The 18,042-nt window shown below is 49.7% G+C and overlaps 1 protein-coding gene across 2 annotated transcripts in view; it reads right to left on the bottom strand.

Moving 5' to 3' along the window:
- ELF5 (E74 like ETS transcription factor 5) overlaps nt 1–18,042 on the bottom strand; it is a 29,884-nt gene that overhangs the window by 6,593 nt on the left and 5,249 nt on the right. For both annotated transcript variants that reach the window (XM_067749456.1, XM_067749457.1), the window contains exons 2-4: nt 16,348–16,472; nt 6,039–6,272; nt 2,501–2,551 (exon numbers count right to left, since the gene is read on the bottom strand). In XM_067749456.1, the coding sequence (XP_067605557.1) occupies nt 2,501–2,551; nt 6,039–6,272; nt 16,348–16,468 (406 nt within the window). In that variant the 5' untranslated portion in view covers nt 16,469–16,472. The remainder of the gene's footprint in view (nt 1–2,500; nt 2,552–6,038; nt 6,273–16,347; nt 16,473–18,042) is intronic.

The raw sequence follows: 18,042 nt of genomic DNA, 5'->3' as shown, positions 1-18,042 counted from the left end.
GAGCCCTGGCGATGTCTGGGGAGCACGATCCAGGTCATGTGCCTGCCCGACGCTGGAGCTGAGATCGCATGTGAACAGTCCGGCATCAGGGCCCCCAGCCCTAATAACTGCCGCGCATCATCCTCTGGAACAAACAATGACACGAATACGTGACTTCAACTCTCGGGGTCCCTTCGGCCTCTCCTCCACCCTTTCCTACATTACAGCCTGGAATTGTATTGATGTGGGAAAACGGGCCCATGCATATGGGCCAAGCCACAGTGAATGCTCAGGTGAGATCAGCTGACAGTGGGGTTGCCGCCAGGTAGAGAGAGGTGAATGCAGGTGAGCAGAGCTGACGGTCGGTTGATCAAGACCGAGAAAGGGTTCTGCCCTCCTATCTGATCCAATGTCACGCTCTGCGGCATCACCTGCAGAGAAGACCTGGCCACTGTTTTAATTTAATCTTTTAAGAAGAGAGACAACAAATGGAGTCATCAAGACAAACACAGGCGAATTATTAACTGGTGACTAGACAACAAGCTTTCTCTGACATGCCAAAGGGGCAAGACGTGGAAGAGTCACCCTTTTAATTCTGATGCTTTCTCCGCGTGCTTTGGCTGGAAGAGATCTGGCTTGATGAGATGAACACAGGATGGGTCAGCACGAGGCAGGGCTGTGGGGATGGTGGGAGTTTCCCCTTGTGGGTCTTGCCAGAGATAAATAACCCTGTTTTATCTGTTCCTACTCCTCAGTGGTGGCTTTGAGGGTAGTCACGGCTCGGCTCGGCTGGAGGCCTTGCTTGGCGGGTGGTGGGGTGAGGGTGTTAGTGGGGGCACAGGGGCTGAAGCCATCAGTGTGTGGCCACGTTGAGGCAGCTTCCCAGATCCAAACGTCCCCAAGGTCAGTCTGAGGTGGTGGCAGCAGCAGTACCCTGAGCCCCGCCCCAAACTTCTCTCTGGAGTTCCACGGTGCTCTGGGGGGGCAGCTCCCTGTCTCACAACGATCTTCATCTTCAATGTGCCCCTGCAGCTGTGCCTGCCGCAGGGTGAGTGGGGACATGGCCCGGGCTCTCTGCTGTCTGTGGGACTTGGAGAGGTTTGGATGCCTTGAAACTGGAGACTGTTAAAATGTGGCCAAAGGATATGTTCTCAGTCGTTGATTGAAATCCTGGTCTGCTGTCCTCCAGAAGCTGGGTGGAGGCTGGCGTGGCAGTTTCTCAGTCGAGCTCATCACACGCACGTCCCCACGATGCTAGCAGTCCAGCCATAGAGCCTGCACCCCGTGCCAGGAGCCGGAGATGCCCAGCAGCAAAGCCAGCCCGTAGGCTTTGTCCTCTGGTGCTTCTGCGGCGGAGGTGGGGAGGGTGTGGAGAGGAGAGGTCAAGTGCAGAGGGGCTGGGGTACTTCACTTGGGCCAGTTCTGATGGTTTCCTAGCTTGTCGGGCCTGGGCCCCTTCAGCAGGTACTAAGTTGAAAATCTCCTGTTCTCTGAACCATTGTGGAGCTGGGCCCAGACCCAGAGGAGTTCTGAGTCTTAGGTCTCAACTGAGTGGACAGCAGAGTGAACAGCAGGGTCTGGGAGCGTGCGTGCATGTGTGCGTGCACCTGTGGGCACGTGGTGAAGGACACAGCATATAAGAGCATAGACTTTGAGAAGATGAGTTGGAATCTCTGCTCGGCATGGACTTATAACTTGTAACTTGTGAGTTACAGCACCTCCAGTTTCCTCAGATACAAATGGGGATAATATTACGATCTAGCAAAGTTATCATGAGGATTAAATAAGTTAATGTAGGTAGAATACTTGGCCTGGCACCGCGCTGGGCACATAGTAAGGGCTTCACAAAGACTAACAGTAGCTATGAATCTTATAGTGATTTAAGATGAATGGGAACACTGCTTGAAGCCCCAGGAGGCTACTTTGTCCTAGTTGGCCAGGCCCGGGAGCCAGGACCTTGGCGTGGGTCTCAGTAACTAAGAGCAATCATCACCATCATCATCTTTAAAAAATGAAAGCTCCAAAGTTCCCTTTCTTAAACCTTCTCCATCTGCAGAAGTGAAACCGTGAGTGTTAATTTTCAGAATCAACAAGGCCGTTTGAGATCCTCCATTACCTTATAATTATAAACGTGACCTGCTTAGTGAGCTCAGATTCTTTATAGACATTATCAACCCCAAGGCCTCTAATGGGTAGTAATTATGATTATTATTGCTAAAGGGCACCAGTATTTGGAGCATCTATGCTGCTGGCACAGGCCAGGCGCTTTGTATGTACTGTTACCTGAACTCCTCACAACCCAGCGGGTGTCTCACCACTTTATAGACAAGGAAACTGAGTCTGGGGGAGGTTAAGGAAGCCACAGACTTGCTCTGTCCACCGTGTTTCTCCTGCCATCTTCTAGCCTTTACTGTTTCAGGTCATCAGACGTTGAGTGTGGTCCCACAAGAGCATCATTCAAGCCCATGTGCCCAACAATAGCCTCAACACGGCCTCGGGCAGCTTGACCTCAGTTACTTACAGTCTTTGATGGTGGCCTTGGTCTCTTCAGGGTCATTAAAAAAGGAGTAACCTGGAAAAGAAAAAGAAATCCGCAAACCATGGCATACAATCCTGCTTTCCCCAGCCAGGCCACGAGGGGAGGTACTGGGGAGAAGGGAAGCCACTGTGCCCTTTGCAGGGTACTTTTATTTCAGAAGGAACCTTGGAGACCACCTGGCCTTTATAGGGCCACCCTGAAGCCACCCCTGAGAGATGTAATCTCCTTATTTTATTTTATTTTATTTTTGGCTGCCCTTCGAGCCTTGTGGGATCTTAGTTCCCTGATCAGGGACCGAACCAGGCCCCGGCAGTGAAAGCACTGGGTCCTAACTACTGGACCACCGAGGAATTCCTCAATCTCCTTGTTTTTAAAGGCCACCTGGAGAGAGCCCTGGGCCACGCATCCCAGCAGCTTCTAGGCTTTTCTGAGTGGGCACTGGGAGTGAGTTCTGGCTTGGGATCAGGAGGCCTGTGTTCTGAGCTGGGCCGAATCACTGACCCCCGTGTAGACTTGCCCAGTCACCCTGTCTCCGGGCTCGTGTTCCTTACTGGCAACATGTGACAGAAACACCCTTGCCCTCCCTGTTGGCTCTCGGAGTCTATGATCTGGGATGTGATCTCTAATCCTTGGGGATTTGAATGCCTGTTACATGCGGGTCAAAGAGAAAAATGGACACGGGAGGCTGCAAGAAATGCAGAACCCGACATGAGGATTTAAAGGAGTCTGGAGACGGTCGGGGCCTTGGTGGTCTCTGAAGAGTGGGGCGAATCAGGAGTTTCAGATCATATTTTCACGTAGCAGCACAGGCCAAACGACATCTGCTTTCTAACTTGGTGTCCAATGTGAGGACTAGTTTCCATTTACTGAGAAGACAGGAACAGAGCAGAGTTGGGACTTGATTCCTAGGGCCGTCGGTTCTAAGAAGGATTGGTTCTGGTCAGCCGCGCACTCTCTTCCCTCCTCCCGAGAACAGGAGCGGGTGACGGGGGATCTTCCTCTCCTGTGCTGGGAGAGTCTGCCCTCTGCCCTGCACCTCTCCGGCCGACTTCGCCTTCCAGCGACCAGGGTCTTCATGCTTCAGGGCCCTTCAATCCTACTGCAACACCTGCTGAGCCAGACAGCACGCTGGGCCTAGAGCCCCCTTTAACTCCTCTCCCTGCTAAAACTTGTTCTGTGTCATTTTCTTCCAGAGCCCTCATCTATGGGGTAATATAAGGCCTAAACTGGGTAATAACTAGTTAACATACAATTTATTGTCCAAACAGGGACACTTTTGAGAACGAAGGACAGGATAATGGTTGAAGACACCGTGTCCTGGGCAAATTGGGACACTGGAAACTTTGGTCACAATACATGTATTTCAATCACTGTATACATTCTGGCCTGAGGAACATTAAAGGAGGAATTTGAGGACAGAGCAGGTTGATGGAGTAGATCATCTTACTGATCAACAGGATAACTGCCCTGGCCCATAGAGTCCCTGAAAGTCCACCATTGGAGGTAGCTTTGTGACTCCAGGGATTCCTTAGAATAAGAAGAGGCAACTTGTGGCCTGCTTAAAAACACAGTTGGATTTTAGCTTATTTGTTCTGCACAGACTTTGAGGTAATGGGACCAGGGATAGGTATTTTTTGATGTAACAGTTGCCAGGAATGGAAGTGCCCGAGGTGGGAGATCCCAGCACAGGGACTGCTGGGCCTGAAGACCAAACGTGATTGACTTGACGTTCTGCCGAGGCTGGCGGTACCAAGCTGAATCTTTTCTCAGGATGGAATACTCATCTCTGTGGCCCTGGGGTTCTTGTGCAAGGCTGTCCCCTTGGGATGGTTCTGAATGGAGCCCCCAGCTCCTCCCTGAGCCTCTGTGATTTGCTCAGACTTGCCTCCTTTCAGGGAAGGCCTGCTGAGTGGAGGCCACTGCTCCTGGCAGGTCACTGTCACTGGCGATAATCAAGCAGAGACTGGATAACAGTGGACAGCACGTCTGTTTGTCCCTTCCTCACCCCAGGGAGCTATGGCTCCCAGGGCAGAAACCAAGCAGTGCCTGAGAGCCCCCATCCTTAGCTTTCCTGCTTTCAGGCACCCATGATGGGGGAGATCAAGGGGAGGGCAAAGAATCATAGAGCTGGAAGGTACTCTGTGGGTTTCCACCCAAATAGGAATCCCTGCCATGGCACCGCCATCAAGCAGGGGCCTATTAGATTGCTTGCTTATCTCCAGTGATGGGGAGCTTCCTACCTTAGGTATCTTTTGAAGCCGCCTTTTAATTAATTAATTAATTAAAGATTTTTTTTGATGGGGACCATTTTTTAAAAGCTTTTATTGAATTTGTTACAATAGTGCCTCTGTTTTATGTTTCAGTTTTTTGGCTGCGAGGCACGTGGGATCCTAGCTCCCCGACCAGGGATCGAACCCATACCCCCTGCATTGGAAGGTGAAGTTTTAACCACTGGACCACTAGGCAAGTCCCCTAAAGCTGCCTTTTTAAAATAAGGTGCTAACTTTTAGAAAGGTCTTTCTTAAAATTGAGCTGAGATGTGTTTCTTTATGTTTTAAAATTTCTGCCTCTTGGTTATATTCATGATGACAAAAACAGTTGCGATTCATTGTATTTGCGTCCGTATTTGCTGTGCTAGATAATGTTTCACCGAATCCTGTCAAGAAGCCCGGGGAGGTGTGTATCATAACCCCACCAGAGAGGCGAGACAGTGGAGATTCAGAGAGGTTAAGCCATTTGCCAGAGGTCCTGCGGCTCCGAAGTGTGAGAGCCAGGGTTGGAGCAAAGGTCTTTCTGATCTCACAGTCCTTGTTTTGTACTGACTTTCCATGAATCAGCCCTGTTGACCTTGGAGAAGTCACTTAACCATTCAGGACCTCAGCTCCTTTCTCTGTGATACGGGGATACAGAATTGTATGTTCTCAAAAAAATGCTTCCGGCTTTAAAAAACCTGTCCAGCAACATTCTACTCTTGCAGGGCATGTTGCTGTTAAATAATGCTACTGGGGCCACCTTGCGGCCATTCGATCCCTGACCACTAGGAATGTGATAAAAGGAAATGGCCATTAGTCGGACTCCTCTGGAAACAGGGAAGGGAAAGGGTCTAGTTAATTTTCTTCTCCTTCTGCTTAATAAAATGTCAAGCAGAAGCCTCCTCTTTTTGTCCACCCTTTATGGTTAACAATCTTTATGAACATAATAGTTTGTTGTATCAGCCTGGTTCCTGGGCGGTCCTTGAACGTGTTTTAGTTTTCTTTTTCTTTCTTTCTTCTTCTTTTTTTAAAAAACTGTACTCAGCTTGCTTCCTTGTAACTCACCCCGTTTTACCTCCAATCTCTGATTCTAGCATGCTAGAGCTTCTGGGTACGGAAAGGTCTGGTTAGCAGGGGATTTGGTTTCACAGAGAGTTGCAGCTAATAAAATTTCGCCGTGTGAGTCCTATGGTAGGGAAGGACCTCCGAGGTCATTTGGTCCCAACACCGGGTCCCTGTCCTCAAAGCCCAGCCCTCTGGGCACTGACCTTGTGAGCGCATGCTCTGGAGGATGAAGTACAGGTACTCCCCGCAGACACCAGCTGCCTCGATGAACTCCTCCTGTGTCATACTGCACAGCTGCAGGCCGCTGACGTTGAAGTGGCAGAAGGAGATGCAGTTGGCATCCAGCTTATACTGGTCGCAGCAGAACTGGAGCCATTCCCAGACGTGGCGCTTCGTCCAGTACTCAGGGTGGACAGACGGCCAGTAGGAGTCACAGGCTGCACCAGGAAGAGACAAGTGAGGGATGACAGCCAGGAGAGGATTAGAAGTCCCTCAAAGGAGGCTCTAGTTTTACTAACATCCTCATCCTCTGTCCAATGAGTTGAAGGGGACTCCAGCCCTGGGTTGTTCTGCTGGGGTCCTGGTCACCTTCTGTCCTGAAGTGAAAACCAGAGAGGACTGGATCCTACGAGTGGCCTTACTGGCAGAAGAGGGAATGACGGGGCGAGAGTCCTGGCTAGGGAGCTCCTTGAAAGGGGGAAACTAGGGGAGAAGCAAAGAAAAAGTCCCTTCAGGTATTTGGTTTCAGACAACAGGACATCAAGAGCATAGCCTTTAGAGCCTGACAGGTCTGGGTTCAAATCCTGGTTCTGCTGCTTTCAACTTGGACAAGATCCATAGACATTTAAGCCTCAGTTTCCTCATCTGTAAAATGGGGATAATATGCGCCACTCACAGGGCCGTTCTGGAGTTTGTGGTTAACACCTATAAACTATATGGTGCATAGAAAGTTATCAATCAATTCAATACTTATTATTGGATTGGCCAAAAAGTTCATTCGGGTTTTTCCACACCATCTTACAGAAAAACCTCAACGAAATTTTTGGTCAACCAAAACAAATGCCTGTGGTGTGTGCCAGGCACCATCCAAGGCTGATCTGATTCCCTCTGCTGTTATGAAAAGCTGACCAGCACTGGCTATAGATTTGTGTGCTGCCCCTGGCCATCTTGTGCTGAGGGCCTTGGGCTGCTGAAATATTGCCCAAGCATCTGGCAGACCTTGGATGACCAGAGCACGCTCCTCCAGGGGAAGGGGGAGGTGGAAGCGTTGGTTGTATTGTTGTTATTGTGTTTTTGGTGCTGTTTTGAGGAATTTCTATCCAGAGGGAAGATTCCCTTCACTCCTTCAGTGAAGGTCCCAGACAGAGGTGTGTGCCATCCTGTCTGGGAGGCTGAGAGGAGGCTGTGCCTAACCCAGGGGCAGAGATGGGTGCTCAACAGACTGTCCCAATGCCAGGAGAAACCAAAAGGGTGGCAGATCTGCTATGGAAGATGTGAGGTACCAGGTCCTTGGTCAGGTACTTTGACATAAACAATTCTTGCCATTGCCATTGTACTCATTCATTCATTCAAAAGCTTCAGTTTCCTCATCAGTAAAATGGGGACAATGATAGCACCTACATCATAGGGTTGGTCTGTGGATTAAATGAGTTAATACATGTAAAAGTATTTAGGGTACTTAGAACAGAGTCTAGAAGATTACCACTGAATACCTTCTATTTGTGAAGCAACAAATTTTCATCTGAGAATTCATGATGAATGGGAGGTTTGGTCCCTGTCCCCCAGGAGGTCACAGATGAGGAGACTGAAGGTCATGGAGGTCTTGCCCAAGATCCCACAGCCAGTGTGGGGTAGAGGTGGGATGTGAACCCCAGTCTGAACTTGAAAGCCATTACTCTTTCCGTTCCATCATGCTGGTCCTCAGAGGTCAGCACAGAGAAGAGATCAGACAGTGGAGGTAGACACAGAGCCAGAGAGAAGGAGGAGGGCTGAGGAGAAAGGCAGGGAGCAGAGGCAGGCAGGGGTGACTGGCTCAGGCTGTGTGGACGACAGAAAGTGTGTCTCACGAGTTACACCCCACGGCGCACGGCAGCGAGGCTGTTATGATTCCCCCTTTAAATGCTGCATTGGCTGCCCCTGTCCCCAAAGGAACTGTGGCGCTTCTAGTCCCAGGCGGGAGATGGCTTCTCTGCCCCTAAGCACCCCTGTGTATTGGCCAGGCTGCTATATGCCCTGATCTACACCAGCTCTACTTTCGATCTCCCCCTAAAACGTAGAGGCCTTCCAGAAATCCCTTTTCCCACCGTGAAGTGGATTGAGGTCAAACTTGAACACTAGGTTTGCTGTAGACTGAGTCCTTGGACTCTTTAATCAATAGAAATTGATAAGAGGCCAGATGAGGAATTCAGGCAAGGCTTTCTTGGGACTCGTGCTGCAGCACAAGAAACAGACGTCCTTGCTTGATCCCCGAGGAGGGTCAACCCGGTCCCTTAAACGGGGGGAGGGTGGGGCGAATTGGTGGGTCAGGCGGGAGGGGCGGCTTGGTGGCCTGCCCACCCCCTTGGTGGAGCTGAGCGCAGGCATCCCGCACAGGACCCTGCTTTTGCTTTGGCGCCTCAGAAGTGGCAGTTGGATTTTGGCCTTTTTGTATCTTATTGTTCATCATTTGCCCCAACTGCACGTACCTGCAGTTATTTTTAGTCCCTCATAATGTCTTTCGTTGGTATTTTGTTGTTGGAGGACTCGTTTGTCCAGGTGCCAGCACTGCCACAAAGGGTCCCACGTCCCAGATCTCAGGTTTGTTTAAATTTAGGGTTTTAATCAGAATTCTATATGTGTGTGAGTCAAAGAGTTGATATCGGCCAGGATGGTGGAGGTTGATGTTGTGGCCTCTACCTCCTGTTTGAGGAGGGGCCCCCATCAGCCGCTGGGGGTGCCAGGGTCTCCTGGGAACACCTGGCAGCCCTTCCCCCTTCTGGCCTGTGCTTTCACGTGCCGAGTTCTGGCTGGAGTAAACCCGGGGCCTCCACTTCCCTGGTATTCCCACGAGAGATGTTTATGAGCCTTGAAATTCTTCCTCCCTGGGTCCCGAGCTGAGCCCCGCCGGAGATGCCTATCGGGGTGCTGCCCTTTCAGGGCACACTTCATTTCTTTCCATGGAGAGCGTGCGCCAAGTCTCCGAGCCCCTCCCCTCTCTCTTCCACCCCCAAGTCATTTTCTTTGGCCCTGGGAGATGGCCACGGCCATGTTGTTTCTGGAGGCCAGCGGGGGCGTAAGGGATTCGGAGAAGTGTCACTGACCCTGGGAAGGTGTCGCTGGCGCAGCCTCTGTCCCCTCGGCTCGCTCTCCTCGGCAGCTTCCCCGCAGAGCAGGCTTCGTGTGCAGCTCGGGCCCGCCCCACGGGGAGGCCAGAGCCAGGGCCGAGCACGGCAGGCTCTCCTCGCCAGCGGTGTCCTTCCCGAGCGCGAGCAAAGTAGCTGTTCTCGGCCAGGTGGAGGGCGAAGCGCCAGCACAGAGGGAAGCCTCTTGGCTGTGGTGTGGTTCCACGGTCCTGATCCCACAGGGGTGAGGAAGGCCTCCCCCCTCACCACCGCCCCTGCCCTCCCGCAGCATTGCCCCCAGCTCAAGGTCTTTGCACAGGCGCCTCTGGTCACCTAGGGTGCGGTCCCCACCTGTCCTCTAAGTAATTGCTGCTCGTCCTCAAGACCCAGCTCACTGCCCCTGTCAGGAAGGCTTGCTGTCCCACAGGGGCGTGGCCAGCTCTGCCTCTTCACCCTGAGTCAGCAGGGCGGAGCCCGCCTAGCCCCCTGTGGGTGTTCCAGAGGTGAAATGACCAGCCAGGGGACTGCCACTTATTATCTTCACTTCACAGGGAGGAAACCGAAGTTCTGAGAGGTTACGTGACTCAGGCCACGCGGCTGGTCGGTAAGGGGGTTAGGCCTCCACCAACTCTTCCACCTTTGGACGTGGGATGTTTGTATCACCTTTGCCTCACTCTTCTTGGTTGGCAAGGACCAGACTGGACACACATCTGGAAGACTGACTCAACACTTCCGATGAAGATGTATATATATAAATATATAAATATATTAAAATATATGCAATAGTTTATATAGATATTTATATAGTATGTGTATGTATTGTTATATATTTTACATATTACGTGTATTTATTTATATATATTACATATATATATTATGTACGTATATAATCTAGGTTTGAAAAATCAGAAGAAGGATAGAGAGACTGATGATGACAGTGTTTGAATGACATGGAGACCCTTTCACTACTCGGAAGAGACGAACTCAGGGAAAATACAAGACAGGGTGATACACCCAGAGAATATGTTATCTTTAACAGGTTGTATTGTCTGGAAATGTAAGGTGTTTGCCTCAATGTGCCTACTATTCACAAAATAATTTAGACTTTTTGGAGAAGCTGAGCTATGAGGCCCTTCTGCCTATGTTTACCAGTTGGGTACGGATGATGTCCTGTACCTGGTAGACTTAATCCAAAGGTCCGCAGGCCACGATTAAACAGCAGCCTTGGCCAGCTCCTTTGAAGTCGGAAGTAGGTCAGGACACTGGTTTAAGGGCTAGCTGCATTGGGAAGAAGAATTAAGGGGCTAAAGGGAGTTTTCAGCGATTCTGGGGGGGAAATGCTCACAGCTGATGCTATAACCTGGGTTGCAGTGAAATTTGGAGGGAGGCCTTGAGTTTTGGAGCTGGCTGGCACACTCAGATTCCCACAGGGTCAGCAGGGTATGTCCATGTCCAAAGTGGCCCCGGATGGGGACAGTGGGAATGGGCAAGTTCATGCCGAGTGGACAGTGGTGGCCCAGCTCCAATTGGCTGTTGCCGGGCAGGAAGGTGGGCCCTGTGTTGCCAAGCCCAGATTGTTATGTGAAATCTCATGATTTTTAAGTGCTGACTTATTTAATTTTTAAAAACCGCTCCGAGGGCCAGTCAAAACTCTTCCAAGGCTGGCTCACTCCTGGCAGTGACTTTGTGAGGAAGAACTTCACAAGCTTCTGGACGGTTGTCTCCTTCAGAACTATTGTTTACAGCCAGCATGCTAAGGCTTTTAAACATTTTTAGTCGAATAGTATTTTCTTCAAATTGAAATTTCTCTGGAAAAAAAGCAGTGCTGCTTTGCTGGGAGTTAGGGGAAGGTACTATATGGCTTCCCCTCCTTAGCCCCAGAAGGCTCCTTGAACATCACTGTTCTAGAACTTGAAACCAGGGCTCTTGATATTTGGATTCCCCCTAAAAGCTGAAAGGGTGTGTGATCTCACACTTAGTGGTCCTGCCTCCTAGGGACCCTAAGAGGGTCTCCAAGGGCATCTGTATGCCCTCCAAGGGCATCTGTTTCTTGTTCTCACTCCCTCAGCAAAATGGGAATACTAGGACGTACCCCATAATGCTGTTAAAAAGATTAAGTGAATCAATACCTGGAAAGTGCTTGGAAAAGGACAGGCAGGTAGTAAGTGCCCATTAAATACCACCCATTTATACTTGTTAATATCAGGGCTACTCATACCACTATGTTAATTGCGTTTCCTCAACTTGTTAGCTGTGCAATCCTAACAAAGTTTCCTAACCTCTCTGGACCGCAGCCTCCTTCATCTATAAAACAGGAGTAATAATAGTGCCTACCTCTTAGGGAGTTTGCTACGAAATGGAAGAGAAATGATGTATGTAAGGAACTTAGCCCAGTTATCTGAACGACAGGAAGCTTTCCATATGTCACTTGTAATTAGTTATTATTTTGGGATGACATTTGTTCTCAGGGAAATGAGGCCATCTCCACCGGGGCCTCATTCTAGCTGAGGGACAAGCAGAACAAAGCAACCCAAAACTCAGTGAGAGCGGGGCAGACAGTTTGGGTCCGAGGAGGCCTGAGTTAGACGGACTGGACCACGATTAGCTTGATTTATTAGCATTGGGAATTGGGAAAGTCTTTTGCCTGGAGCAGCACTGAAGAGACCAGTGAGTGGACTGGATAGTGCCGGGCACCATCGATTGTGGCTTTGTCACTGAAAGGAAGGACTTTATGAGGAGAGATATGAAATGATATATTGCTTCTAGGTTTCCCTCCTGAGCTGGTCTAGCCTTTTATTCCAAGCCTGTGGAATGATTTAGACCATGAGATGGAAAAAAAAAAAATGCCTGGAGCAGTGTAAGAAACTGGGTGGAGAAGAGATGAGAAGGGCTGGCTGGGTATTAGCAAAGAGCCGAGGCCATGGGAGTGTGGTTAGAAAGGGGCAGAGAGCACCAAGCCCTGAGCCGTCCTGGGGCCACAGCTGCCCAAAGGCTTGGATGTGTGTGGGAGAGGCCGGAGGTGGCTGATGGTGAGGTCTCTCCTTGGAGGTGTCCTAGGGTGTGACTACCGCCATGGAGCTCACCTTAGGCTTTCCAATGATTTTGTATTTCATTATCTGGTTTCGATTTAGAAGTTCCTAGACTCTCTCTCATATCTGATCTCAAACTTCTATACCCTGAACCGGAGTCTTGCCTAAGAAAAGCCCCTGTGAGACCCAGATGCCTCTCTTCCTGATCCTCTGGTTGTTAATATCCAAGATCAGGGTTTTGCACCTTGTTTTCTTTTTTAAGAAACAGTTCTGTCTTCAAATAAAATCTCCCATTGCTAACATATTTGTTGAGCACTTAGTACGTGCCAGTTACCATGCTACACTCCTTGAGTTTTCTCATGGCATCCTCAACATGATGCTATGAGGTCCTAGATCACGTAGCTTATTTTACAAAGTAAATGGTGAAAGTAAGGCAAAGAATGGTGAAATCCCTTCCTGAGGTCACACAACGAGGAAGTGGCTGAGCGAGGAGGAGGTCATGTAGGCAGATTCCAGTTCCTGCAGCCAAGCCTTAGTAACCACTATGCTGTACTATCTTCCGAATCAAAGGGAGGGAGGGAGGTGGAGAGGGGGACCTCAAGCTTGTCCTTCTCAGCTGTCACTGCAGGTCCCCGAGGACCTCCTGGGAACCCCTAGAGCTGCCTCAACCTAGAAACCTCTGCCGCAAAGTATAAGGGAGATCCGAAAGCCAAGGCCTACTGAGTGTTGGCCTGGCCACCTTGGCAATCAGGGGAGGGGTGTGTGGGTGTGTGAAGGTCAGGATGGAGTTCCAGAAAGTAGGGGTGAGATCAGGATATTCCATGGCTTGTCAGATGCTTGGCTACTGGAACTTGATTGGAGAAATAATCTCTTCAAAATATCACATGCTTGTGAAATTTATGCACTTCCCCACTACGTCCCTCTTTGATCAAATTTTCCACTATCTGTAATTCTTTACTTTAAAAGCTGAAGGGAAGGCCAGGGTTAGCTCATGATATTCTAGAACATTCTGCAGTCTGTGACTGCTCACTCGCCAGCCTGCCGTGTAGCAGGCTGTGCTGCTTCTAAGACAGGCCAGATGCTGCGCACTTAACACATGTCAGACACAGATTCAGCTGCCTTCTGCTAAAGCCAGTTAAGAGGCAGTAGGCAGCTGGTTATCCCGGCTAGGTTGCGTATTCCTCCCTGCACTCTCACGGACATCATTTATCCAGCGGGCACATCATTTCTTTCTCCCTTTCTCTCCCTTTGGTCTCAAAGTGTCTAAGCTGCCAACATTCTGAATTGGAAAGGCTGAGATGGAGACCCGGGCTGCTTTTGTTCCATATGAAAAGTGAAGCGAGCAGAGAGAAAGCTGTTTATCCACCATCTGGGAGTCGTGAGGTGTCCTGGCTACAGTGACTGCTTGCCAAGTGCCAGGTGCTTTGCTAAACACGTTATATGTGGAATCTCAGTCAATCCTCCCAACGCTGGGAGGTGGATGCCGTTTCAGCTGAGGAGAGCATATCTCAGAGATGTTCGGGAAAACCTGCCCAAGGTCATGGGGCTGGTGGATGCCAGCAGCAGCCCTTGACCTCAGACCCAAACAGGAAGCTGCCATTGGGACAACCCTGAATTCAAGCTGGAATTTCCTGGGAGGTGGGCAAGGACATTAGGACAGATGGCAGAGCAGTGTCTGGAGGAGAACCTGGCTGTCCCCTGATGCATCCCTCTCAGAGAAGGTTTTGGCAGACACTCAGACCCATGTGTCACCTCTTGGGGTGACAAAAAGACAGAAGGCACTGCAGGGCATTCCTCCCACCAGTGGGACTCAGGGAGCCTGGGTCCTCATTTGAGACTAAATTTTCACACCCAACCTTGACCTTTATGAGCTCAGAGACACTCGGCTCCTTCTGAAGTCCAGAGGGCCAGAGGGCCGGCCCAAAGCCTGGCTCCTCCCTCGGGGAATGTCAGGAAGCTGGGCCACTCGCGGAGGATATTCTGTCTTCACATCTTGGTGGGAATTTCTAGTCTCCCAGTGGGTGGTGGGGGATGAAGTCTACCTCTGTGATGTTGCCTGATGCAGGAAGAGACGCTTCAGGAAGGGATCCTAGCAAGGACCTGGTCCAATGCCTCATTACACTGATGGAAATGCAGAGGCCTCAGACGGGAGAAAGCTGGGTCCGTGATTTTAAAATGCACAGTTCAGTGGCATTAAGTATATTCACATTGTTGTGCAAACACCACCAATATCCACCTCCAGAACTTTTTCTTCAACCCAAACTGAAACTCATCCTTCATTTTTACACACTTGTGTGTGCTTGCTGTGTGCCTGCCATGTCCCAGACACTTCACACCTATTAACTCATTTCACCCTCACAAGTCTGCGAGATAGGCCTTACTGCTATGTCCACTTTAGAGATGAGAAAACTGAGGCACGAGAGGGTAAGGTGTTGCAGTTATTAAATCGCAGAGCCGCTCTTCACATTTAGGGCATGCGGCGCCAAAGTCCGAGCTCTTGACAACTACAGAAGCTCCTGGAACACTGCACGAGGTAGGTGGCTGAGGCCACCCCCTCCCATCCTGCTCTGATGCCCTGTGGTAGAAGAGGCAGGAAGAGGAGGCTCCCAGGATGGCAGCTCTGTGTTATGCGTGAATGGAGAGAAGGGACAGGAGCTGGGCTCCACCATCGTGGGACACATAGGGAAGGGACAGGGACTCGAAAGCCTTCGTTTTCCTCCTTCAAATTTAGCCTCTTGACCAAATAATGAGTGTAGGGGAGATCGAGTACATTCCTCATTGTCTTTCTTGGAAACAAGGTGCTCCTTAGGCCTGAAGGAGAATTACAATGTGCGGCTGGATGACTCAGGTCCATGTGCAATTATCTGGACACTGGTGAGAGTGAGCGATGTCATACGTACAAGTGTGTCGTGTGTGAGGTTGGGGGATGGTGTGGGATTCGATTTGTAAGAATGTGTCTCAGGTCTGTCTGTGTGACACTGGTCTCTGGCCTGGAGGCAGGGGCTCCTTGAGATGGACATTTCACAGTGTCCTCAGAGGCCTGGCCTCTTCCGGAGGCTGCTGGCCTCCTGACCCTGAGTGTGGGCCCTGCTGGGCCGGAGCACACAGGGTCAAGGCTGGGTGGTGAGGCCTGAGGGCTCCACCAGTGCTTGCATCACCCTCCGCGGGGTGTGCACCTGCCGTGCTAGCAGTCAGCCAGGCTTGCTGTGATGTGTAGTCACCCAAGCACCTGGGGACAGAGGCCCACAGAGGGTTTCTGGGGCAAAGCTCAGCTGGCCTCCCTTTGGCATGGGGCTTGCACAAGGCCCCGTGCTTCCTTCTTAGGAGGAGAAAACTGGGCTGGGAGAGGAGGAAGTGTGGGGAGGGCAGCCTGGGGGACAGCAAGGACACTCCTGTTTACTGAGCACTTGCTTGGTGTCAGGCTATATATTTCACAGTTTGGCTCCCTTAATCCTCACAGTAATTCTCATCATCCCTGCTTTAGGGATAAGGAAATAGAAGCTCAGAGACTATCTACAATATTAATACCAATAATCACAGCGTTACGTCATTTATAAGATGACCATGTAAGAGAGTTAAGAGTGCAGACGCTCAAGTCAACTTGCATGAAACTTAACTAACTGTGAGACCTTGGGCGGGTCATGTAACTTCTCTGTGTCTCAGTTTCTTCATTTATAAAATGGGAATAATAATTAGTAATTTCTCCTAGGGCTTCAATAAGGAAGAGACAGGTGTTGGGTACAGAGTCTGGGGCATAGCTAGTAGTTAGCAAATGTTGGCTAAAGCCACAATGATCAAACAATCACAGTGTACTAGGCTTCGGGCTAAGGGTTTCTTTCTATTACATTGTTTAAATATAATAACTCCAAGAGATTGGTGTTATCATCTCCCTTTTACCGATTAGCAAAATAAGGCTCAGAGAGGTTAGTGGAGTTCCCCAAGCCCACAGAGCTGGGAAAAGGTTGGGGCGAGGATTCCAGTGCTTTTCTCTCTGCAGAAGCGGCCCTTCCTCCCGCCTGGGTCTCCTGTGACCCTCTGCCCTTAACACTGGTGAGAGCTGGCGTTTTCAGGCCCCCAGCATGGCACTGTCACCCGCCTGAGGCCAGCACCACCTCCTGCCCCAGTCTGTCCCAGCTCAGATGAGCTTCTCCAGACGTACACACCTGTCTGATGCTCAAAGGCAGGATAATACTCTTCATTGCTGAACAGGTCAGTCCACGACATCAGGGGGTCGCAGAAGGACGCGTTGGGCAGGAAGGTGCTGTGTGTCACTGAGTCCAACATCACCCTGTAATGGCAGGAGAGGCTGTGAGGAGGCGGATGAAGGAAGAAAGCCACACTGTAGGAGCCCCCAGCAGGGCGACACTTGGTTTTTAGTAATGACGGCAAACGCTTACAAACATACAGTCTCCCAGGAGCCAGGCACCCATCTAAGTGCTTTCCATGGTGACATTTTTTAATCCTTGCCACCTCCTGTGAGGTTTGTGTGTATATCCCCATTTTATAGATGAGAAAACTGAGGCAGAGGGGTTGAGACAATTGTCCAGGTAACATGGCCAGTAAGTGGCAAAGCTGGGATTTGAGGATGAAGGCTTTTATTATATAATAATGTTCTTTCTTTACTTTTCCTATTCTCTCACACCTGAGCCCTGAACTGGATTATAATGTCTAAAAATATACTTCTGGGACTTCCCAGGCAGTCCAGTGGTTAAGACTCCACGCTTCCACTGCAGAGGGCGGGGGTTTGATCCCTGGTTGGGGAACTAAGATCCGCATGCCGCATGGTGCGTGGCCAAAAAAATATATGTATACTTCTGAAAACAGGGCGAGAATTATTATAAATGAACATGCCCACAAACACTAATCCACAATTCTGAAATCCAAAAGCTCTGAAACTGAAAGTATATTTGTGTGTGTGTGTGTGTGTGTGTGTGTATGTGTGGTTCCGACTTATTTCCCAGCAAAAACAGTCCTGAATTGATGTTATAAAATTTTAATATATAATTATAATATATATTATATCTCTACTTCTATATATGTATATAAACTAAATGCTATACATCTATTAAACATATACAACTATAGATATGCTCTGTAGTCTTATATCTATAGCTACAGTTTTATTCCACTTGATGAATATTCACATGATACGCTACAGAAATATTAACGCATTTAAGCAGTCCTAGCAGCCAGTACCTTGAGAGGGGTATTCTGGGCTCTGCAGTATACCCTGTGTCACCTTCTTAATACCTGAAGAACTCTGAATTCTTCAGCACATCTCGCCTCAGGGTTTTGGATAAGAGAGTGAAGACCTGTGATAATTGTAACACACTTGCTTCACTGAGGGCTCTGGGCTGAGCAGTTTACATTCATTATTCATGGTGTCCCCAGGGCAACCACTCTGAGACAGTTTCTGGTGTGGGTTCTGTTTTTATAGATGAGGGATGGGCGCTGTGAGATTCCAGGTAACACGCCGCAGAGCACCCAGGTGGCAGGTGCTGGGAGTTTGGGTGACAACGCAGGTGGGTCTGTTTAAGAAGTCATGAACCTAATTGCGCATGCTGGCGAGTGGGAAGCTTTGGGAGAAGATGACTGGTCGAGGCTGGAAAGGGGATAGAAAAAAACGGGCTGGGGCTTCTACTCATAAGCATTCTTGCCCCACCAGTCTCATCTTTCAAGTTTCCTTTTGCTGTTTCCCATATTCCCACAATTCAGAAAAAAATGAATTCATGTTTGGTGAATTAGAAAAATCTGTTCACCCAACTTCTATTATGATTATCGCAATAATGTTGATGAGATAGCGTGGTTCTACTCCCTTCTGCAAAGGGACACAGCAGCTCAAAAATCACACAGCTGGG

Source organism: Pseudorca crassidens, chromosome 9 (assembly GCF_039906515.1).
Source record: "Pseudorca crassidens isolate mPseCra1 chromosome 9, mPseCra1.hap1, whole genome shotgun sequence".
Lineage (NCBI taxonomy): Eukaryota > Metazoa > Chordata > Mammalia > Artiodactyla > Delphinidae > Pseudorca > Pseudorca crassidens.
Note: the sequence above shows the minus strand (reverse complement) of the source record. Positions and strands in the feature narration are given on the sequence as shown.